General features: G+C 36.4%; 1 protein-coding gene across 4 annotated transcripts in view; it reads left to right on the plus strand.

Moving 5' to 3' along the window:
* Window positions 1–25207, plus strand: part of FARP1 (FERM, ARH/RhoGEF and pleckstrin domain protein 1) — a 335175-nt gene that overhangs the window by 257140 nt on the left and 52828 nt on the right. For all 4 annotated transcript variants that reach the window (XM_036754656.1, XM_036754655.1, XM_036754657.1 and 1 more), the window contains 4 exons: window positions 305–545; window positions 16026–16213; window positions 18539–18628; window positions 20881–21014. In XM_036754656.1, the coding sequence (XP_036610551.1) occupies window positions 305–545; window positions 16026–16213; window positions 18539–18628; window positions 20881–21014 (653 nt within the window). The remainder of the gene's footprint in view (window positions 1–304; window positions 546–16025; window positions 16214–18538; window positions 18629–20880; window positions 21015–25207) is intronic.

Genomic DNA, 25207 nt, shown 5'->3' on the forward strand with positions numbered 1-25207 from the left:
TCTCCCAGTAACCAGAGTAAGTAGTGGTTTGCATCAACAGAAGAAGTTTCTGCATGGGGAATTTCCTATGTCAATCACAGGTCTGGTCTAACCCTCTTACCCCCACCTCTTTTCTCCAATAAAAACTAAACAAATACCCCCTTGAAATGGTGGTTTTAATGAGATTTCATTCATTTGGACTCAGATATAGGGAAACAAATCAAACAAACCAAGGAGTCCAAATCTAATCTTATTCTCTTTCCTCATTTTCTCTACCTCCTCTCCCTATCTCTGTTTTCCTACTTACCCTCCCTTTCCACTGCAGAGCTCAAGTTTTACCTATGGAGATGGTGCTGATTCACCAGGGGGCCAGAGTTGCCACCAAGGGAAAGAACTGAACATTTCTGCCGAGGAATCTGGGCAACACAGGAGCCCTTCTCTGAAGAAGAGTCCCAAGGATGGCCGGCAGGTTGATGGTGTGGTGATGGCAACGATGGAGGAAGAGGAGGAGGTCGCTAAGGATAGAACACGGCAGAGTAATCCTCAGTCGCAGCAGCCGAGCACAGGTCCAGCATCGAGGGCTGCTCGGGGCAGCAGCACCTCCATTCCTTTCATTGACTGCAGTGATGTAGATAGTGAATATGACCTTCTAAGAGAACCAGTAACTCAGTTGCATTCCCCAACAAATGACAATCATGAGGGTGATTTGACCAGTGGTGTTTATATGCTCTCTAGAGATGAAAACTGGAACAAGCCTAGGCACAGGGATTCCCCCAACTCTTGGAAGTCTTCCCAGCCCATTTCCAGAGAGTACATTGATGATGATGATTTAGAAGACATAACCTTTTATGGTAGTGGGAGCCCCAGACTTCAAAGACATAGCTCCCTGGTGGATGAAATGTTTAGGGGGTCTGGTAATCGTAGTCCTCTTGCCACTCCATTGTCTCCTAGTAGCAGAGGATCAAGTCCTAATTTGAGTTGGGATAGAACTGGGTCTCAGGGCTATGTCTCAGAAAATGGGCATGACTATAGAAATGCAATTATCGAAGAGGACATTGTCCCAAACAGACATCTTCATCATGGAAATCATTCCCCTGTCTTGCAAAGGCCACACTTAAAAAATGTTTCTCATGCATTTAATAAGTCAGAAACAGACCCATTCATCCTTAGCCATGTAGTCTCAACCCCAGGGGAAGAAAGCAGACTAGACAGCTGTGGAAAGGGAGAGCTCACCAAAATGGCTAGTTCAGAAGGCAAAGCATTGGCAAATGGTGTAGCTGTTCTTGGCCCAAACAAGAAGATTGGGTGTGCCAGTGGTATGATAGACCGTATGGCTGCTATCCAAATAGCAGAGGGTTCCACCAGCAGTGGAACTGAATCGAGTGATTCAGACTCTGAAATAGTAAGCCCCTTCAACCAGCCCCTCATGTTTGGTAATCCTGTTGTACTGAATTCCCCTCCCTTACCTAGGAACAAGTATTCCTTTGGTAATCTTCAGCTTGATGAGGAAACAGAGTAGGGGGTGTGTGAATGTCTATCTTAATGATGAGGATGCCATGCATGCATTTAGCTGCTGGGAGCCTAGGATCATAGATCCTGAATTTAGATTGGGGCCTCCTCTCTGATGACTCATTTATTTTCACCACTATTTATTAGAAAGAAAGAAAAAGGTCTGCACAAGCAAAGTTTTAGATAGTATACATAATATTTTCAAGTTCTTAATGAAAAAATAAATCAAATTCCTGAACGGTATAGCTTTCTTCAACATTTGTTTAACCAGGTAGATAAGAGGTATGGCAGTAACGGATCATCATAATATGCCTATTACTGCTTTCTTTTTTGGTGGTAGCTAGCAAAAGGAAATTCATAATCAATTTAATGTGACTTGTAAGTGGGTTGTGTTTATGCAGAAAATATTCATGTAGGTCCAATCATGTAAATTAGATTGTCTTCACGTTGATTAATTGAGTGCTTGGGCTAGATTGTCTTTGAAATTAGAGGAAGGTGTACTGGCTTTACTTGACTCCTTAAGAGGAGATCCACTTTTTAGTGCCTCATAAATAGAGGTAAGGATGAAACTTAATTCTAGGCTAAATGTAAGTTGTTATTTATAATCAAATATTGATGAAATATTGGTCAAAAATAATGCACATTTTGGTAGGAAGAATTTATTTAGTTTTGTTTCTCTCTGGGACTTGCTTAATTGGTATTAAAGTCAGCATAATGTCCATTAACTGTAACTTAATTAAAGAGGGCTAGTTTCCGAGTAGTTGGTGGAATAAACTGTTGTTGCTCAGTAGTAACTCTGGTCCTCGTAATATCTATATGAAAGAAAAACATTATTGACTGTTGATCAGTAGATTAGATGACTAAATAACCATCTCTGAACAGGGTACAAGACAGGAGAATATTTTCCTGCACAGTTACTTCTATATTTACACTTTTATTATACTTTGTATGTTCCCGTTCTTGCTAAAAATAACTAGGGTCCTTTCCTGACCAGAAAAAAAAAACTTACATAGACAAGACCTTATAGTTGATGGTGGTTGACTTATTTTAAAGGTGCCTCCTTTGTGTTGCTGCCTTTTTTCATTATGTTTTGGTATAAAGAAGTAAAGAGTCTTGTCCTTCAAAAGGTCCATTCTCAGCCATACTCCCACCCCTCTCCCCCTAGTGCAAAATACGAGACATTAAAGTACTTTGGTACGTATGTATGTAGGAGTAGGAGAAGGATCACAGTAATGTTCTCATGCCTTTTATTTCACTGCTTGCTACATTTATTACTAATGTGAATCATGGAACAAATTTTGTAGCTATTAATTAACCACCAGAATGTTGAAATTGGTTGCAACTGTGAAATCCCTGCCAGCGGCCTTACTGTAATAACTTTATGACGTTATATTGTAGGAAGAACTGGATATATTTGGCTAACTTAAGTAGAATTTGGCAGTAATATAAGCTCAACAAAAATATCGGTTGACCTTAAGTGCACCATAAATAATTGTCTGCCCACATGAATGTTGATAAACCTGTTTTAAATATTCTTAAAACTTAATCAGTTTTAATACAGTTTTTTTTATGGGTTCTGGGAAACTTCCATTTTCCTATTGATTCAGAGGGTGATTTAACATTTAGCTTGATTGTTGGTGAGTTTGAGAGATGTTTGTACTATTGGCATCCTTAGGTTTGTTTATTTTTTCAGATTTAATTATTTCACAGGATTTCTGAATTTTCAGCTTGAGAGTATCATTAGTGGACATCTAATTCAACATTCATATTTTACAGATGAGAAAAATGATGCCTAGAAAGCAAAAGTGACTTACCTAGAGTCATGTGACTAATTAGGGGCAGAGCCAGGACTAGAAACTCAACTGTACCAACTCCCAGACTAGGGCTCTTTGCATGACATATGGTACCTTATAGAAATGAGTTTGTTTATTTTTCTTTTAATTTATCACCGAATTTCAATTTAGAGTGTTCTCTAATGGGTGAATATTTGAATTTGAAGAATGGTAATAATTATATAGAATTTTCATAGGTAATAATAGTTGACTGATAAATGGTATGAATACCTTATTCTTGTATTATAGTTATATGGAGGTACATCTGTTAGATCTTGTTAGAGTAAAAGTTTTCTTGCACATGCCATTGTTTTTTTACTTAGAAATTGATGTCAAATGAGTGCCCCAACTGCATTCAAATGTAGATTAAGTGGAACCAGGTGTGAGCAGCTTGTGGATTCTGTTTCTTTAGGTGTCCGTTGTTTGTCTCTATACCCTCAATTCTTTTCTTCTGTTGATGCTTACATAATATGTTTCTGAAAAAGGTAGTCAAATGAATTAAAACCTTATCCGGTGTACAGTGTATAAATAACAGAGATGAATCTTCAAAGGCAAATTGGTATAATGCAAATTTTCTTTCTCAGAAGTAGTTTGATATCAAATATTTTAGAGAAGAAGGTGTTTAGTTGTAGGATAGAGCATGTCTTTGAGGACAAAACTGCCTACCTTTTCACTGGTGTTTAAGGTGTTTCTTCTTTCCATTTTGTAGAAACCAAGATGTGTGCTTTATCTATTCTTTATAAGCTTCAGGATTTGAAGTGCTTGTGATTTATTTGATATGAATGCTCTCTTCAATGACAAAGGTGGAAACCATTTGCCATGGCTGAAATTGTGATCACCTTGTGACCAACAAGATCTTAAGGTACTCCAGTGTAGCTGAGCTTAGTCTTAGGTTTGGAGACATACAGATCATCACTGGGTCTGCACTTGGAGCCTTTCCAACTTGGTAGGACCTTCCAGGTTTGGAATGACACATGTGTAGCCTCTGCGAATCTTAGGTTGCCCCTACAAGATGAGCCATCAGAGGATGACATCTGCAGAGGTTACCTACTCCTACTTCTTTACTATTTCTGAAAGGAGTAACATTGGCATCATTAGTTTTCAGTAAGTTCCTAGATAAAAAGTTTTTAAATGCACACCTATTAGTGTCCTCAGAAAATCAAAAATATAGTGGATGCTATTATTTCTAGAAGGAAGCCTATCTTACATTAACATATAAAATAAATGTTTTTAAACACTAATCAGAGAATTATTCCAAACACCTTTTAGCCCAATTAAACAAATAGATGACATACTTTGTCTGTTGCACAGGATGTATAACATAGGATATAAGCAGGGACTCTGTCAGTACATCCTCTGGACTCTCTTTTTCCCCAGAAACTTTCCATCCTCTAAACACATTTCACTTCATCCTACAGAATCTGATTGTGAGGGGTATGACCACAAATATGTATAAAGTAAGTTCTGCAGTACGGTAAGAGGATGTTAAAAATATACTCAGATGCCAAAAGTGGTTTTTATCAGATAGACCAACTGTTGCTAACTTTCTTTAAGGCAGTATTTGATCTTTAGAGCCTATTACTCCGTAGTCAGAATAACCCTTCAAATGACCAACATATCACAGTTGGCCTAGGAGTTGATGGTTTTAAGGCTCAAGTATGTAAAACAAATCGTATTTTAATATAGAAGGCTTTGGCAGTCGTACCCATATGCTTAGTAATTAGTATTTTCCTTTTCTTTTGTTGGATAATATTGCAAGATATTCAGACTGAAAAATGTTTTTGTTGTTTAGTTTTTTTTTTCCCTTAAGGCTTAGTCAAGCTATAAGAAATTCTTTCAGTGTGAAGAAATGTACTTAATGAGTTCCATAACTTGAAGGGAGTAATTCCAACCTCTATGACAATCATCTGTATGCTATTGAAGTTGTGTGATTAGACAGACATTTAATTAAAGGCAGTCTGTGGGCCAGATTCTTTCCTAGATATGTGATGGGAATTTGGGAATTTGCCAGGACTCTTAGTCATTGAGCTGTGATAAATTGCTTCTGCCATTTAAAATAAGAACCATTCAAATTTTTCTCTCAAGAATGGCTTCAAAGCCAACATATTACACTCATAGAGAATGAGGGAGAAAAAGCTGGGCAATTATAGATGAAGCAGTGTGTGATATACCTTTTCTTTCCACAAAGTACACAGAAATCCAATTTTCATTGCTGGCTTCAGACATTTGCATATCAGTAGAGAGCACCATTTTAGAAATGCTCCTAGGTCTGTACTACTGGTTGTGCTTGCATTTTTTAAGTACCAGTCCTCTTAAAATATTTTGCCCATGAAATTATTTTGTATTTTAACATGTGACTGAGAATTTTCCCACAGACAAATGCAATTTTCTGCCAGATGTAGTTTTTCTTAAAGTCTTGACCCATAGCCCTTGTAACTTACTGATATTTGAATTCATTATAGTAATTTCTCTCAAGAATCAATCTAGAAGACCTCAGATAATGTCCATTAGTAGGGAATTCTCAATTATTTCAAGACTTACTCCCATGTCAGCTTGCATAATGGGTTATAGGCTATTCCATCTCCCCTCTGCTGAAAGTGAATGATGTGTGGTACTAAGGTTGTATCTATATGATACTGAAACAATCTGGTGGTTTAGTAAAAAATCAGAATATTTTCTGTGGGGCCAAACAACTGGTTGAAGTTTTGTTTTTACCTTTAGGCAGATTACTGTGCTGTTGTGTAGATTCAGTTTTGGATTAAGTAAATTCTTCCCCTTTTCTTTCACTGGTCACAAACTGAATTTGAATTTATATACTTTCGTTAAAACTTTTCTGTACCTATGTACTTTTAACCTATTTAAATCAGCCATATCACTCTTAAGAATCCTTGGAGTCCCCAAAAAAGGGATACTTTTCTACTTTTCCTCAAAATTTTCCTGTCATTTGTCTAATAGTAATGAACTTGAGTTACTCTTAACAAGTGTGATTTTATACAGAAAACATTTTTATCATCATTCTAGATTTAGAGCTGTAGGAGACTTTTGAGATGATCTAAACCCCCTCATTTTGCAAGTGAGGAAATGTGGCCCAGAGAGGTTAAATGCCTTGCCCAAGATTAGTCAGCTATTAAGTGGCAAGGCAGAAATTTGACCTCATATCTTCCCAGAAAGTCCAGTGTTCTTTTCACTTCACTTTATGTGGCTTTCTCATGGTCTAATAACACAAGTCTATTTTTACTCCTGATTAATTGTATTGATTAAAAAGTGTGAATATGTTCAGAGGCTTGTAATTTGTACATTGAAGGAAGTAAATGAGTCACAGAGTACAATTCAAATAGGACATGTTCTTTAAGTCCCCATTTCTCTTGCAAATTGTATGGCACATATAGTGGATAAAAAGTAGATACATGCACTTCCCACTAATTTCATGTAAGGCTTACAGGTGTGAACATTTGAAAACAGTCCCCTGGAAATATCCGTTTCATAATGGTATTCCGTTGGACTAAGTTAGCCATGCACAAAAGGCAAGTTACTCCCAAATAAGCTATTAGATACAGTTGGAGATTAGAGTAGTTTACACTGGCAGCATTAAAATATGCTGGCAGTGTATTTTCCCCTTGGTTTGATTCCATGTGCTTCTGTTAAATTGAGTGAAATGTAATACTTAGAGCCCTTACGTATTTTCCTCGACATTGGCCTATATTTAAGGTTGCCATAGGTTTTTTAGGTCAGTGTTAAGATGTCACATAATAAAGAAATTTGAATTTTTTAAAAAGGGAAATACAAGTTTCCTTGATTACTTTTTCTGGCAAAAGGATTGGGAGAAATGTTGGCAATGCGAAATTAATTCATGATTTGGGATGCACAATTGCGCAGAAAAAGAATAAAATAAAAGTGTCATCTAGCCTAAAACAAGCCCAATCTTATCATTAAATCATACTTCTCACTAGTCTGGGATATTTGGCTGGTAGAGTTAATAAGTACTCACAGACTCAGACTATAATTATTTTAATTTTTTCATCTCTTCTATTTATTTTCACATTTCTACTTTACTGAGCCAAGGAAGAGAGTTATAATGGTGGTTCTTGACATTGAGAATGAAATAAAAAGTTCACTTGTTATAAAAAACAATTTAATTAGAGGTACTCTAGTACTGGGTGCCAATTAGGTCCTTGAAGAAGTGCTTAATATCAATTCTTCCAGGTTTCTTGAGTATTTTTTTATCAAAAAATAGGCACTTTCACTTCTTATTAGGAATGTATCTTTAGTCATTTGACAGCTAGAGGTATTTAAAGGTAGATTTATAAATGAGTATATTGTGGTCACTTTTCACACATTTATATTTGCTGCTTGTATTCTACTCCCAGGAGTCATTGCCAAGGGCCCATCAAACTCTTAAGTCATTTTTAAAAGTGTCCAATAAGTCAGAACATTTCAGCTCCTTATACCAATGAAAAAGGCACATTTCTAAGGAGCTTTTTCATGACAGATACAGACTGTATGTATGTTAATAGATCCTAGAAGTATTATACATATGAGATTAGGGAAGAAATTTACAGGTTTCAAAAATATTCTTGCCCCAAAAGTTGACCAGCATATTTCTTGCCTTATGGAGGACCTAAGAGGAAATGTATTTCAGCTTTAGAATGAGGCTGTGAGATTTACCATTCTGAAAAAAAGCCAGCAAAAAAAAAATTATTAAATATCCCAAGGAACCTGGATGAATTTTTTTTCTTAAAAAACTCTCATCCATTTGGGGTAATTTAAGTATGACTCAGTCCAAGTTTGATGTACTATCCCTGTAATTCTACAGTAGCCTTTAACCATCAGGGTTTTTCCCTTTGGCTGGAATTTTGTTGGAAATTTTGAATGGTGAAGGCTGCTTATACACTTGAATTCCCGAAAGTATGCTCTAGGTCAACTGACTTAATCCAGTGAATATTAAGAAAATTTCTTGGAAAGTAATTTTGGAATATGGTTTGAAATCAAAGTGTCATATTACAAATTAGTGAGGATTAAGAGGACAGATGACATAAGATACGTGGACATTGACAAGTTTGTATATTTGCGAGCTGGCCTCCATGGAGTACATCAAATTGATGTTGCCGTACCAGCAGGGTGGTAACTCCCCTATGCCAGGTGTGATATCTTCAGAATGTTATGGAGGGCAACTTAGGCACTTCCCTTGAACACATAACAGGCAGGGAAGAGGAATTAAACACACACACATATACGTGCACACACATGTATAACTTGTATGCACAGTCTAGTGAATGTGTGAAATCTTTAAAATAATTAACTCTTATGTAAGATATAGTGATGGGGGTAAACCTGAGAGTGTTTAAAACTCTGGTTTTGTTTCATTCTAAATTGATTTTTTTTTTCAGTGAGTTTTAAAACAGGAAAAAGTAAAATGTCTTTGATAGAGTATGAATTGGTTGTTGTCCATTCTTTGAGAATTCTTTGAGTACCAAAATGACATTACTGTTATTGGGGTCAAGGTACAGTGTGTCTAACTGTAACTGATCAGACCAGTAGGAGCTCAGAAGGCTCTTCCACAAGTCAGGCACAAATAGTCCATGTGAACATTTGGAATAGAGTATGAGGTGACAGTGATGACCCATGAGCTCACAATCATTAGATAAGAGTTTTCTGGTCCAAGAAAGTGGGTTAACAGTTCCTTTTCATGTGTTTCAAATTTCCTTGGTGAGAAGAAAACAGTTGTCATTCTGCCTGTGATGATTTATGGTGAGATCAAAGGTAGGTCTTATGTAGTTCAGAGCTTAAACTTGTTGCTTTCTCAGTAAGCACTTAAAATGACTGATGGGCTAATAAATTCCCTTTCCCCTCACTTTTTCCTCCTGAGAAATTGACTTGGGAAAACTAACCAAATTTCATAAGCTTGGCTGTATATCATTAATCCCTTTCTGTGTTTTAAAAATTTGTATATATAAGGCAGTATAGCGAATATATATTTAATAAAATCTCTAACAAACCAAATTAATTTTTAAATAGAAAATGCTGGGGACTTCATTCTCATTTTTGTCATTTGTTTAATAAAATTTAAGAAAAAACATTTTTATTTTGTTGATCCATTGTATGCACTGTTTTGTCAGCATGTACCTCTCTGGGAGAAAATCTTTTCAATGTTCTGTCTTTATCCTCAAAGCATGGTGTGCCTTCTGTTCCTTGCATTGTTTCGAGCGCTGTCTGATGTCTTTTTTTTTAACTGCAGAATACCTATTTGTACTTGGAATACGTGTTTTCCCCACATACAGTGACCCTGTTCACTTCAAATAATGATCATGATAACCCAAAAGCTCTGGGTTATTTCTCTGAACCATACTTCCTTAGAGGTGGGTGAAATAAAAGGAGGGAGGACTAGCCTCTGCTGTCATTTGGAGGGTATCCTGTTTATATTTAATTTTCTTGTATCTTTCTTGTGATTTTTAAAAATTTATATACATGAAGACTTATTTTGAAGCAAGCAGGACCACTGTAGTTGTGGGAAGATATCTTGCTGAAACTGACAGTGTCTGTGGCAGTCGTTTACAGAAGGGATTAGTTAGGCAAAGGATTGGGTCTCACATTTTGAGTATGTGTGTTCCTGATATTTAAGTGTGGGACTGGACATTTTACACTTAATTCTATTTCTTGTCAATTTTTTTTTGAGGGGAGGGGGTTGGAAGGAGAGGAAATGGGAAGATTTGATCAATCCCTAGTCTTGTTGAGCAAGATGTTAACCCTAAATGTAGATGAGCTGCAGCCAAGCACTGTCTGATTTCACCTTTTTCACTGCCTAATATTGCAGTATATCAATAAGCATGGATTTGTACCACTTGAAGGGTTGCTGGCTTCTCCCAATAACACTGAGCTTGGTGACTCTTTAAGCATGTCAAGCCAAACTCATGTAACATTGTATGCACGGTATTAATATCTTTTGTTATCTAAACTGAAAGCTTTTACTTGTTCTAACAGGTATCTTTGCTGTAAAAATTGTCAATGGTTTAACTATTCTATCTCACTGATGGCTGAAGCTTTGTCCCAAGTACAAGATGATATTTTTCATTGGTATGATGTGTTATACTCCCTAATCTCATGACCCCTGCCACCGCCACTGCCACCACCACCACCACCACCACCACTACCACCACCACCACCACCACCCCACCACCACCACTACCACTGCCACTACTACCACCACCATGTTCAAATAAAGGAGGTTTTCCTTTCTTGTCTTCCCCATAACGTCAGAGCAAAGTAGTGCATTAGTTATCCAACACTACTTCTCCATTAATAGCATCTCTTTATTTTCCTGCAAAATTTGTTTCTATTGCTTTTCTGAGTTGTTTGATTTTGAGCTCCCTGAACTAACGTTTAGCTGTTGGTGAAACTTTTCTCAAAGGATTTTATTATAGATAGACAAAACCTCATTGTCCTTGTAACATATTTATGTTAACAGAGGACAACATCCCTAATAAACTGGTAATCCTGTAAAATAGTTATTCTCATGGAACCTTATGATTTAAATAAAAAAATTCCTAAGGCCTGTTTGACGAAGTCATTCAGGGAAAGCTTTATATAGTCACTGAACTGTAGTAAAGCCTGTTTAAGGAAACTCCACCTAGTAATGGTTCTATAGAAAAGTGATATTCAGGGACAGATTAAATCTATACACAGATTTCACTGTAGTCTTTCTGAAAGCAATTATTATAGCTCTCAAAAAGTCCTTTTTTAAAAGGGGGAGAAAAGAATTGTTTTAATGTGTTTCCTCTATGTACCTTTGAATCATATCTTGGTACTCAAAGATAAAGACCTCCAGTATTTTAGGATGAAAATATGGAAGACAAAAATGTTTTAGAGGTGGCTTCTTGAAAACAGCTAAATGGATTTTGATTATGTAATCATCTTTATTTGAGGCACTGAAAAAGGCAGAGAGAATATTTAAAATATTTCTGACGTATTTCAAAAGAGATACGGAGAAAACATTCTGTTATTTTTTTTTTCAATTGCAACCATCTGCAAATGTATGGATGGGTTACATGTTGATGGAGGCAGTACTTATACCAATTTAAAAATACAAATTACTTCATTCCTATCTTCTCAATGACCAAGCAGACTCTTGTAGGCCTTGAAGAAGAGAATAAAGTTGCTCAAGATTCTATCTCAGATCTTTGATTTTTCCTATTAAAAAAAAACTCAACCCTTTGAATTATAGTTCTAAAGACATAAAATTTGCTTATTTGTTTAATGTTCAGTTTGGGCACAACCCCTCACTTCCAACCCAGATAACAAAGTCACAGTGCATATAGAAGCCAAATGAGGGTTGTTAATCATAAACTCTTACCCTAAATATATTACAGTTCTTGTGATTAAGAGGCTAGGGGGGAAATACTGACATGCCTCTCCAATGTACAACCCTGCAAATTTCCTCTTCCCCAGAGCTGCCAGTAAAAGAGAATTATGAGTGTGTTTTAAATTAATAAAATGAAGGAGCCCAACTGGCTGTTGTGCTGGGTGATAAATTGAAAAGTACAGTAAATAGCATTGCTGTGCTATTTTGGAACCCCTTGACTCTGTATCAGGGGAATAAATATGTACATTTAAAAGGAATTTTAAAAGCAATTATTAGAAATGCTTCCCTTGGGGTTTTATATGTTAAAGGGCTTCCATTTCATGGAGACAATGTAATGTCTTCCAGCTAAACACTCAATCTCTTGAGGCACATTAAAGTGGCAAAAAAAAAAGTAATGTCCCTAGAGAAATCATTGGGAGAGATGAGAAGAATTTGAAAGCCATTAACCTTTAGATCTATTTGAAGGTTTAAAAAATTCTAGCTCAACTTCTAGAAACAGTAAAAATGTCCATAACATTTCCAAAGTCTCCTAACTTTCAATGTGTAATTTAGTTTTGTAATAACCTCATCTCTTTTCCCCGTCTTTCTCCCTTTTGCCATAATACTAAGCTACTTACTTAACAAGGCTGGTAAAATTACACATTTACTTTGAGACTTTTTTTAAAGGACTAGCTTCTTGCGGTGAGAAGAAGTAGGTAAAGGATTAGAAAATTGAAGAACCAAAGTTCATTGTTAAAAAAAATCAACTAATAATGGCTTCTCCCCCAATGTCCCTAGACCTGGGGCCTCCTAGAACAGCATCAGAGCATGTGACCTGGGCACTTATCTAGGAGACAAGCTAACTCAAAACCATGCTTCAAAACAGACTATCTTAGGAGAAATTAAATTACTCAGTGTATTGTATAGACAATTTAGTAGCTTTAAACATAATGCTGTTATTTCTCTTTACAATTTCCAGAGGATAAACAAATAGTGTAGAATTCGGTTTGTATATACTCCAAATGTCATCAATTTGGTCAGATAGTTTTATATCGAAGTAGAATTCTAGATAATTCACAAACTGCTAAATGAACTATTCATTACCTTTGTCAGCATATTTTACTGACTGCCTGAATTGTAAATAGCCTCCAAATTAAGTTAGTCATTATTATTTGAACCTCCTTCTCCCTTTCCCCCACCAATGTGGTGACTACAAGTATCAACTTTCTAAAATGTTTCAAGATATACCTTCTTATAGGTCAAGAATGTGCCTTAAGACTCCGTTGGCTCTTTCAGAGCTAACTGGCCAATCATAAGAGTTAGATATTATTATTACAAAATTATAGGATCATAGATCTAGAGATGGAAGGGACCAGTGGCCATCTAGTCCAGTGCCCTCATTTTTCAGCCCCCATTCAGAAAGACTTGCCCAAATCTACCTAGCTAGTAAGAATTAGAGTCAGGATTAAACCCAGTCTTCTAACTCCAAAGCCAGTTCTCTTGATAACTTTATATGGGTGTAAAAATTACCTTCAGGAAGCCTTAGGCCTTGTGCTTAGTCTTTAGAATTCTTGGAATTGTTAATAGACTTACAGACAAGAGTAGTTGGTAATTTATTGATATGACAGTTCCTGTGCCCCTTTTCCCATCAATTTTAAACTTCTTGACTCCTCCTATATACACTAAATAAATATTTAAAGCTAGTCTGAGGCAAGATAAAATTGATAAATCTAATTAGATTGTTGATACTTAACCAGCATCACAAAGGGTGGAAAAATGTACATTGTATATGTGAAATGGTAGTAGGTTCTATCTATTGAAAAATACTGAATTTGTCCATACTGCCGTGAATTATACTGGTTGTATTGAAGTCTACTTTCCACTGTCTATTACTGCCGGTCTCTGAACTAGTCAAATGCATTTCTTCTCAATTTAGACTGTCTGCTTTTGAATGCCATTTTCTTCTTCCTTACATATATTCCCCAATGAGCTTGGTCCTTTTGGTCTGCTGTGCTCCTTTTTCTAGTTCAAACTTTTTCCCAAGTAGAGTCTAATTTAAACTTTCCCAACTACAAGGATAGCTTCTTTCCTTCCTGTGGGTGTGGTAGTGGTTGTATTTGAATTTAGTCACCATTATTTTCCCCCTTCAAACAAATGAGGTACTTTCATCATGCTTGTTTGTTGGGCATGGTCCAGCAACCAATTGCTTTCCTTTTTGCCCAATCTCCATTCAAACTAGTCGTGTTGCTATGTTCACCGTGCTGGTGCTTGTACTATTTGACACAAGACACCAGGGAACAAAAACAAAAGGTCATGAATACAAATCCATTATATGGTCGCTTGTTGTTTCATCTGGTATACTTTAAAATTCAGCTACTCAGAATATGAACCTCTTCTTATTCCAAGCGACCGTGTCAGGGCTGTAGGTCAGCCTACGTGTGTCCTGGGTAATCGTGGTCCAATTAAAGAAAGTCACACCCAAGGTTGTCACTCATGAGTGCTCAAAGCATTTGTAATCTTTGAAATCAGGCAGAGGAAGTATCAGAATTTCTCTTGTAAATCAGATCTAGAGTAATAATGTTTTTTCTTATATGATTTATAAAGAGTAGTATAGTACTTCTTTTAAAAATTGCCTTTTAAATTGGTTTCACCATTTCTACGTGACGAGTTTCAATACTTTTGCTATCATTGTATTCAGTTATGTACTAGTGTCAATAAAATTGACATTTGTGAAGCAAGCTCTGTCCTTTCTCTGGGATTTTACTGGGCACGGTGATGTGTGGTGAAACTGGGTGCTAAATAACACTATATTGTCTCTTGTGTGTTCTCTCCGGCTATAAAAGTGGTTAACTTTTGGATTTACCTTTTAAAATACTTATTTTCTGTTCTTTCTCTACAAAGATCACTACCAATAGAGCACATACTCTCATCTGTTTTTTCCAGAAGTGGTGGCTTTTCATACACTCGATGATGGTGACATGATGCCTTTGTGAGAGAGCTGTCTGGGGCCAATTAGGGGGTGCTCACTGAGATTGGGGAAAAGTTTGTTGTTGGTTTTTTCTTTGTGAAGTGATATAACCAATATGAAGATTACACCCATAACATTTTAGCTTTGATAGCACAATGCTGAAATCACCTGAGCTAACTCTCCCTAGTTTTTATTGTAGTTGTTTTCAATAGTCATGAAGTAAATATTAACCAATCAAGAAGCAAGAGATAAAAGGTCAAAGTTCGATCAATTTGAAGCTCTCTCTGAAACAAATTTTATTTCACACATCTTACCTCTGTTGTGGTTGTGCCTTATTGGAATGGGCCTTGGTTATATGTTGTGCAGCCAGCAGGCCAGACATTACAGTCTACAAAATAGACAAAGTCTTCATATTTTCTTTGCCTTTAATTATTATCACTTCTATAGGTTAAATATTTTTACTTTGAAGACCAAATATTAGTCATTGAAATCAGCAACTTCCTTGTTGAAACTTTTAAAGTATAAAGTAGAAACCAGATTAAATTATGATTTTTTTAAAGCTATGGTATATTAGACATTAAAGGAAGGGAAGTTGAATATTTGGATAAGCTTTTTCATTTAAACATTCAGTAACCTGGTTGACTTTTAAGAGTCCGTGAATACATTTTTAGAATTTTTAATATTCTGTATTTCCCTGCACAGAGAATTGACTGTCACTTTTTGCTACATAAAGTGGATTTGTGGTAATTTCTCATGATCTCCAGCTTTGCACATACAAAATGATGAGCTTTGCATGTAAATGTGATGCTAGTGTTTCTATCTCAAAACAGTGAGAGAAGCATGGAGTGACACTACCAGGTACTCTAAGCTTGCTTCTGTTCTTTGTAGAAATGAGGCATTAGTTGCTATCCTTTTGTGTTATCTATGATGTAATAGTGCATTTCTTCCCAAAGTGCATTAATAATTTAGATTCCTATTAGTATAGTTTATTTCCTAATGATTTACCCACATCTCTTTGTGAAATATACTATTTTTGTGGACTAATTTTTAGGAGCAATTGTAGTACCCAAGAGAAAAGAATACTGTTATATCTATATCTATATATATATCATAGTCTTAAACTTTTACAGTTACAATCTGGGTATATCAGAGAGATTCGTACATTATCTCAAATTAGCTAGTGGAAGTTTATCTAAGGGGCAGTTCCTCTCATTCTGGTATCTTTAGCTGTAAAGGCAGCTAGAATTCAGAGGAGCAATTTATTAAGGAGCTAACAAGGTTGAGTTTCCCAAATACTAGTCAAAGTCATAAAGCTACGAAATAGTAAGCCAGGTCCTTGTAGGAATTATTTTGTTTGTTGTTTGTTGTTGTTTGTTGTTTAAAATCTCCCATCCCCAAACAGGCTCCCTGACTGGTAGTCCTCATCTCTCAGAACTGTCAATCAACTCTCAGGGAGGACCAACTGCAGCCAACATGACCTTGTCTCCAAACTTGAGCCCTGATACCAAGCAATCATCTCCACTAGTCAGCCCACTGCTAAATGACCAGACCTGTACAAGGACAGATGATGAGGAAGATGTAAGGAGAAAGGTATCTAGCTGAGCTTATTTGGATTTTGCAAAGTTTCTTCCTGAACTAAGCTGTGCAATGGTGGTCCTGGAGTCAGAAAGCCCTGAGTTCAAATGTAACCTCAGATACTTAGTTGCTGTGTGACTCTGGGCAAGTTACTTAGGCTCTGCACAATATAACTGCTTCTTCCCTTCTGAAAGAAGGGTGTATGTGTGTGTGTGTGTGTGTGTGTGTGTGTGTGTGTGTGTGTGTGTGTATACATGTTGGGAAGAGGGGCAGGGAGGATGAAGTTGGTATATCACCAACTTATTTTTTAAAAAAGACAGTGACTTCCGGTCTGCTCTGAGATTCATCGAAATAGCAGATAAGAATAACCAGCTTGCCAACTTTCCTGTTTAACTCATACTTAATGGCTTTTTAAAAAAAATTTTTTGTGATGCCCTCTGCTACCAATTACCACATTCCAACTCTTATAACCCTGCTGGTAGCCAGCTGAAGACAGAGCAGTCTGTGTAGCTTTTGTTCGTTTCCCAAAAGGAAACATGACTCTGTTATTTTTGCTTACTAATTAATTGGATTTCTTGTGCACTTTTCCTGCAAAAAAAAAAAGGCTTAATTATATGAATAAATAGCAATCAGTGGCAGCTAAGTTTAAGATCTTAACCTTTTGGATATTAAGTAACATAAAGAGATATATAAACCAACCACAAATAAGGAAGATCTTTCATTTTCACCTTAAAAAGGCCCAGTTTATTCCTATGAAACATTCTCTCCACAGAAACTGAACTGGTAATGCTAAATCCAAGCAATAAAACTAGAAAGGTAATACTGCCTTTTTAAACACACAGATATAACCTGAGGAAAAGGTTAGACAATATCATACCCCCATCTTATGTTTTTCTTTGGGAATTAACCTTTTCCTTCCATTTTTAGGTAATACTTTTTCAATAGTGATGTGAGATGAAAAGGAACCTGTTAAAAAAATGCAAACCAATCACACGAAGGATTTTGTTTGTTCTTCTCAGTTGCTGCTCCAGGATGTCTCCATTCTTTTCAGGAAGGCAAGATAGTACTCTTGCTAGACAAAATATGTGATGTTAATGAATTCTTTTTAACATGGAAGAAATTTTTTTAAAAAAAAAAACACCCAACATCCAAACCACAGAACTTGGCTTTTTAGAAAAAATTCACACACATAAATTCAGATTGTGCATTTTTGTTAGATCTATAAAATTCCATGGTATCTATTTTGTGCTCAGGAAATGCTTTAAAAAAATTTAGCTCTCTTTAAGATTTATGAAGTACTTTCCTTCCCACACCCCTATAATGTAGGGAGCACAGATCTTATTACTTCTTTTATATACACAACAAAACTGAAACCGAAAGATTAAATACCTAGCCACAATCCTAGTGAGTATCTTTGCTAGCATTCAAATCTAGATATCTCTTCCCCAAGTTCACAACACTCTCCATTATTTGGTACAACACTAACTCTTTTTGATGACAATGATGTTAATAAGAAGGGGAAATGATTTACGAAACTGTGCATACCCTTTTTGTCCAGTGATTCCATCCATTAAATCCATATCCCAAAGAGATCAAAGAAAGACGAAAAAGGACAGCTCTGTGCAAAACAAACAAAAAAACCTAACATTGTTAGCAGTTCTTTCTGTGGGAAAAAAGGGGCATAAAGAAGATGCCCATCAATTAGAGAATGGTCAAACAAATTATAGCGTATGAATATAGTTGAATACTATTGTGCTATTAGAAATGATGAAAGATTTCATTTCAGAGAAATCTGGGTACACTTGTACACAAAGTGAAGTAAACAGGATGTATAGAACAACAGCAGTAATATTGTAAAGACAAGCAACTTGGAAAGACTTAAAAACTAATCATTACAGTGTCCTACCACGCTTGTGGAGGACTCACAATGAAACATGCTACCCACCTCCTAACAGAGAGGTTTTGGAACTCTGGGTGCAGACTGAGACATATCCTTTTTTTTTAGTTTTGTCCTTAATTATGTATATTTGTTCCAAAGATTTTGTTTTTCTTTTATTCTTATGAGACAGTGGGGGGAGTGAGAGAGAATCGATTTTTCAACTAAAAAAATTAAGTTTAAAAAAATGAGGAAAAACAGTACTAATTTCTGTTTTTCTTCTACCAACCCATTCCGTAGGTACTTCTCTAGCTCATCAGAGCTTAGTCTTGATACCAGCTACCCCAAATGGACAAATAACAGACACTTATAGACACTTAGGTTTATCAATAGAGCCATTTTTCACTCTAAGATTTGTCTCTTAAGATCTAGCTTCTTTTACCTCTGTGTTTTGCATTTTACAGAGATTTCCAACTGACAAAGCATATTTCATTGCTAAAGAAGTATCCACCACTGAAAGGACTTATCTGAAGGATCTTGAAGTCATCACTTCAGTATGTTTACTTTTAACATTTTGCCCCCAACCTCCATTTTTTCCTGTGTCTATACTCTATCATTAATAAAGAAGTTGGGTCATCTTAAATTCTGTGCATGCAGGGAAAGGACTTTGGTCCTTGGAGACTGATTAGACATCTGCAGTGTGTTTAGTTTGGAATGTACCCTGCAAAATAATTTTAGTAATTGTGGCTTAAAAATGCAAAAGAAGCAATTAAATTCTATAGTGTTGGAAATATGAATTAAACATTTTACTTCCAGTGTGCACTGATCCGGAACACTTTGTGTTTTGCTGGTTGTCAAAATGTAGTCACTTCTTTTCACCCTAGGGAGACTTGGAGGTGAGTGGAAGCTTCATTGTAACTTTGGTAACAAAATAAATCCTGACAGCAGTATCTAACACACACCCCACCCCCAAAAAGTGCCTTTTATTATTCTAGTCAGTCTTGGGAACTGATTCCAGCCTTCCTTGCTTAAATTTATTTTCCATTAATTATTGAAGATACCTCTTCTAAAGTCTCAGGATTTTAAAATACAACTAGGCACTTCAGAGATTATTTAAGATCTATTGAGTTTTTATTTATTATCGTGGACTACTAGTCCAAACTCCATAACCTAAGTGACTTTATACTTACAAAGTAGCATTATGTTGCTTGTTTAGCCACATTAGAATTTTGTCATTCTTAATAAAGGTGTAAGATCTTGTCCCTATATAGACCTACACAAAGAGTGACACAGGCGCTAATTTTTTTAATTGGAGTATCAGAGCTAACGGAATTATAATCAAGCAGAGTTCTAACAGGGATTAGTATAGAGATGGCTGTGAATATCTGGAAAAGGAACTAGTCATCATGAAGATTCAGCCTGGCTTTGGTAAAAACAAGTAAAACCAGATTGCATTTAACTTTTTTTCTAAACTGATAAATCAAGAAAATAATTTAGGTATAGTTTATCTAGACTTTATTAGCTAAGTGTAGTAGAGTATGCTATTCTTGTGGAATAGATGTGCCTCTATATAAGCATTCTTAACCTTCTCTGTTTCATGGACACCTTTGGCTGTCTGGTGAACTTGATGGACCTCTCTCTTTTCACAATAAAGTTTTTAAATGCATAAAGTAAAATGCAAGGATTGCAAAGAAAACCACTTATATTGAAATACAATTATCAGAAAGTTCACAGGCCCCAGATTAGGAATCCTGGCTCTAAGTCTATATGATAATACAATTAGGGGGATTTAGAATTGGTTGAATGCTTGCACTCACAAGAGTAGTCATTAATGGTTGTGTCAGATTGGAAAGAGATCTAGAAGTCTTAGAAGAGGTCTTAGAAGTCATCCAGCCTCATGCTTTCATTTGTTTTGGGTGGGACTTTCTAAAAAAATTTTTTTCTTAAAAAATTCTAGCCAGTGGCAAGTCAGATCAAATACCACTCAAAGATCCTTCATGTTTTAGACCAACCAGTTGGTCTAGTGTTTGGGCTCTTCCAAGGCTCTTGCTTGGCCTTATGATTGGGATAACATTTTTATCACCTGGATAAAGGAGTAGATAGAATGACTACTAACTTTGCATATAACAACTTATGTTTGATGGAAAGAAAAACTTTGTAATAATTTACACTGTCCCAGAGTGGAATGGGGTTCCTCAAGAGATAATTGTTTCCCACTAACTAGAGGTCTTTAAGCAAAGGCTGGACGATCACTTGGAGGAAATGTCCTTAGGAGGGATTCTTTTTCCAAAATGGATTGGGCTGGATGGCTGCTAAATTCCCTCCTAATTCTGAGATTGTGAGACACTTGGATTTATTTATCACTTTCAAGTTTACAAAATGCTTTCTTAAAATAACAACCTTTTGGAAATAAGGAAGAGTGGACACTTGGTGGGTGCATGCAATTAAGTATCTCTATCATAAATTATGGCTGGAAACAGATGCAGCTGGGTACAGGTTGGGTGTGAGAAGCTTCATATTTAGAGATTTGCCTAAGTTATGACAATCAAATTATCGCAAATCTAGAAAAGAGCTAGCGAGAGAAATAGTACTTTTTACCCCCTTGTGTGAAGAAACTATACCTACCCATGATACTGTGCCCATCCATGTGGGAAGTATACCTTGTAATAATGTCTTGAGCTATTAAAAATCCCATAGTAGACTGCTTTTAGCCTGTAATTTCATTTGATTCTAGGTTTAATTCTATGTAAGTTAAAAATTCATTCTTTAATCTTTATACTTGAAATTTTGTTCTTCTTCCTTCCAGTGGTTTCAGAGCGCCGTGAGCAAGGATGAATCGATGCCTGAAACCTTAAAAAGTCTCATCTTCTCTAACTTCGAACCTTTGCACAAATTTCATACAAGTTTTCTCAAGGAAATTGAGCACAGACTTGCCCTTTGGTAAGGATAACCTTTTCTGTTTTTCTCTTTCACCAAACTGAGAAGTTATTCATCACGTCCCTAAGTAGCAGACTGGAAATACTTATTCATAAGAGGGTAAAATGAAACACTCTGACCTGGTACCAGATTAATTGAGTTATCATAAAACCCATATTTTTTTCAGTTAAATAGTAAGATTTTTGCATTTAATGTTTTTAGTTTTTGGTGCGTATATATTTTTTTGATAGTGGGAAACCAGTTTTTGGATATGTAGCGGTTTTGCTAGGTATGACTTAGATGATTGCAGTTTTGTTGGCAGCTTCCAAAGCATTACAGTTAGGAATGAGTCATATAGGAGCCTTTTGCTCTCCATCAGACTAGAGCAGTGTATTGTCCTCGACCCTCGTGATATAATGCAACTTCTTTATAGGCTGTTTAATCTGTTGCTTGTTGGCTGGACAGCCACGGTCAGTACCAGGTAGTTATTGTCCTCAACTTTCTTCATTATTGGCTCAGTAGTTGGGGAGAACTCCTCAAAGGTATGATGCTCCAACTTGTTCCTCCTAGGTGATTCTCTTCAAGAGTACCTGAGTTGCCTGAGGAGTCTCAGTGTCTTCTGAGGGTTGGGAACAATTGGATTTTCTTTTCACTGTGGCACTGAGAAGCCTTTTAATGCCATTTCTTTTAGGGCCTTTTGCCCCATCTGGAGAAAAGAGTGATTCATAATTTTTAAAAACATTCCTATATTAAATAATCCAAATAACAGTCATCTCAGAACAGCAAAAGAGACTATGAAAAATGGAAAGGATGGATCTCATGTTTTGTGTGGTATTTGGCCTGACTTGTCATTGCCTAGAATTTTTAAAGAAAATAATTTTTTAAAAAAGCCCCTCCCAAAATAAATGAAAGCATTGGACTAGGTCCAAAGCAAAGGACTTAAGGTCCTTTCTGATTCCAATTTATGAACATTGATCCATATATGGTAACCTTGATATAAAGGGTAATTTCATATCCAAATCTATCTTGGACAGTATCCAGTGATGGGGGGAGAGGGGAGACATTCTTCCTCATAGTTGAAAAAGATTGTCTTAAAAGCTTGTATCTTGCCCCATAGGCATGGAACATAAGATTTCATGTATAAAGTTGTCAACAACCACCAAGTTATGACCATAGCATAGGGTGCTAACTGCAGTCTTTATATAGAATTGTATAAAGATATAAGAGCTTTATGTAAAGATTCTGCTACTACTCTGCATCTAGTGAGGCCTTCAGGAGGAAGTCAGATACACTCCAAGGACAAGGGGTCATACAACTGTGTAAAAAGAATCCCAAGCAAGAAAATCTAGCTTTCAGTGGAAAACAGCAAACTCACCTCCACATAAATCAGCTTTAGATAAAAAGAGAAAGAATAAGAAATTCTCAGATTATCAGAGGTTTGGCTTTTGATTATTGTTGTAAATAAAGGAAAAAGAGGCATTATATATACATATATATATACACACACACACATATATATGTATATATACATATACATTAAACTCTGACTTTGTCTGAAAGGTGAATGGTTTTGTTCAATGACTTCATTGTAACTTTTCAACTTTGTCTAATAGTCAGCTAGATGGTGAAGGGGATAGAGAGTGGAAAAGAGTCAGGAAGACCTGAATTTGAAGACACTAGTAATGTGATCCTGGGCAAAGCACTGTCTCAGTTTCCTTATCTATAAAATGGGGAAAATTGTAACCCCTAAGTGTCTCTAAAATATAAATGGGAGTAAAAGCACCTACCTCACAGGATAGACTTCTACAAAACACCTTTTAAACCTTAAAATACTATATAAACATGAACCAGCATTATTAATAGCATTAGAATTTTTCAGGCAGAATAAAAGAGCACCTTCAAACATAAATAAATCATAATTCTACCTATAACAGCTTGCATTTATATAGTGCTTTAAGATCTATAAAGCTTTACATACATTAACTCATCTGATCCTCACAACAAACCCTATCATGTCAGTAGCTTAAGTCCTGATTCTGCAGTCAGGAAAATCTGAGTTCAAATTCGGTCTCGGACACTTACTAGCTAGCTATGCAACTAACCCTGGGCAAATCACCTTATCTCTCTTTGCCTTAGTTTCTTCAGTTGTTAAATCAGGATAGTAACAGCACCTACCTTATAGAATCATTGTGAGTGAAGATCAACTGAGATACTGTTTGTAAAGGTCTCTCCAGGACATTGCCACGCACACAGTAGGCGCTATATACAAGCTTATTCCCTCCCTACTACTCTTAGTCCCCTTACAGATGAGGAAATTCCTTTAAGGTCAGAGAGGTAAAATGATTTTTATAGGACCATATAGCCACTAAATGGCCGTAAAATTGAAACCCAAATATTTTTACTCCAACCATTAATTTGACCAAATTGTATGCCATTTCAGCTCAGTTGGATGTCATCTTCAGAATTCAATAGAAACCATAATAAACCTACCTTCTTTCACCTGACAGACATGTCAAGACCTGAAAGGAAAACTGTAGATTAAATCCACTGTGTTGTTCTCTCCACCTTCCTCTATTTAGGAGGCCAACAGTTCCATCATAGAAATGTTTTTAGGATTTAGCAAGGCATTAAAATTTTTCTCAAACTAAATCTCCACATAGATCGATCCCTTGTAGATCATCTGAATCTGTTTACAGTGTAGCTTCCATAGTAGGCAGCTACATGGCCCAGTGGATAGAGTGCTGGGCCTGTAGTCAGGAAGACTCATCTTCCTGAATTCACATCTGGCCTCAGACACTAGCTGTGTGACCCTGGGCAAGTCACTTCACCCTGTTTGCCTCAGTTTCCTCATCTGTAAATTGAGCTGGAGCATGAAATGGCAAATCATTCTAGTATCTTTGCAAAGAAAACCCCAAACAGGGTTAGGAAGAGATGGATGCAACAGAAATTACTAACCACTAACAATAATTGGGGAGGGGAGCTGTCACTCTGGGAGATGACTGACATTAGTCATAATTTAACTATATGAAAGTTTCCCCATTCGTGAGGAATAGATTCTATAAGGCCCTAAACATAGGTAGGTGGTACAGTGCATAGAGTGTTGGGCCTGGAATCAGGAAGACCTGAGTTCAAATCTGACTTCAGACACTAACTAGTTGTGTGACCTTGGGCAAGTCACCTAACGGCTATGTGCTTCAGTTTCCTCTACTATAAAATGAGGATAATAATACTACCTACCTCCCAAGGTTGTTGTGAAGATCATGTGAGATATTTGTAAAGCTCTTAGCACAGTGCCTGGCACAGAGGCTCATGAGAAATGCTTCCTTCCTTCCCTTCACAAAGGGAAATATGAAATACACCAATATTGTATCCATTCCTGAAATAAAATGTTTTAGACATTTAATCAACCCAAAGTTCTTCCTTTTTTTTTTTTTTCGATTCTTCCAATCACATTAGGAAGAAAACCTCAATGAAGTGTTGAGCCATCTTTAACACTTCATAGCTTCTGGTTATCTTCAAACAAGTTAGAATGCAAATTCCTCTTTTAACAACGGAAGCTGTTCAGGGGCCAATGTTGGAAGAAAGCAGCAGCAACAGCTGTGGCTAAAATACCAGTGTTGAGGAGAGATCAGTTTTTATAGATGAGGAAACTAAGTGAACAGGCTTAAGTGACTTGCCCAGGGCCACATGGCTAGTAAGTATCTGAGGTCACATTTGAACTCAGATCTTTCTAACTCCTGGAGAAGGAAATGGCAAGCCACTCCGGTATCTTTGCCAAGAAAACCTCATAGGGGCTCATGAAAGATCAGACTTGACTAAAAACAACTGAAAAACAACAGCCTTTCTTTATGTGTTATATATTTACATTTAATGATACATCTTGTTAACACCACTGACACCAAACCTTGCCTTACAGATTTCGTTCCCTGAAAATTGGGATGTATGCCTTCCTTCGGCAGTATGTTACTCATGGGTTTAATTGATTGGTTCCCTTTATGCATCGATTTTATTTACATTTTTTGTGCTGTTCTATGTAATAATCTTTTGGTTCTCCTTTATCCAAATTATGTTATTTTTCTCAAGTCTACTCATGTTTTTCGGAATTCATATTTCTAATTCCTTATAGCAAAGTGACATTCAATTACAGTGCTGTACCATAATTTGTTTAAGCCTTACCCAATCATTGGAACATGTTTTGTTTCTAGCTTTTTGTTTCC

This window comes from Trichosurus vulpecula, chromosome 4 (assembly GCF_011100635.1).
Source record: "Trichosurus vulpecula isolate mTriVul1 chromosome 4, mTriVul1.pri, whole genome shotgun sequence".
Taxonomy (NCBI): Eukaryota; Metazoa; Chordata; class Mammalia; order Diprotodontia; family Phalangeridae; genus Trichosurus; species Trichosurus vulpecula.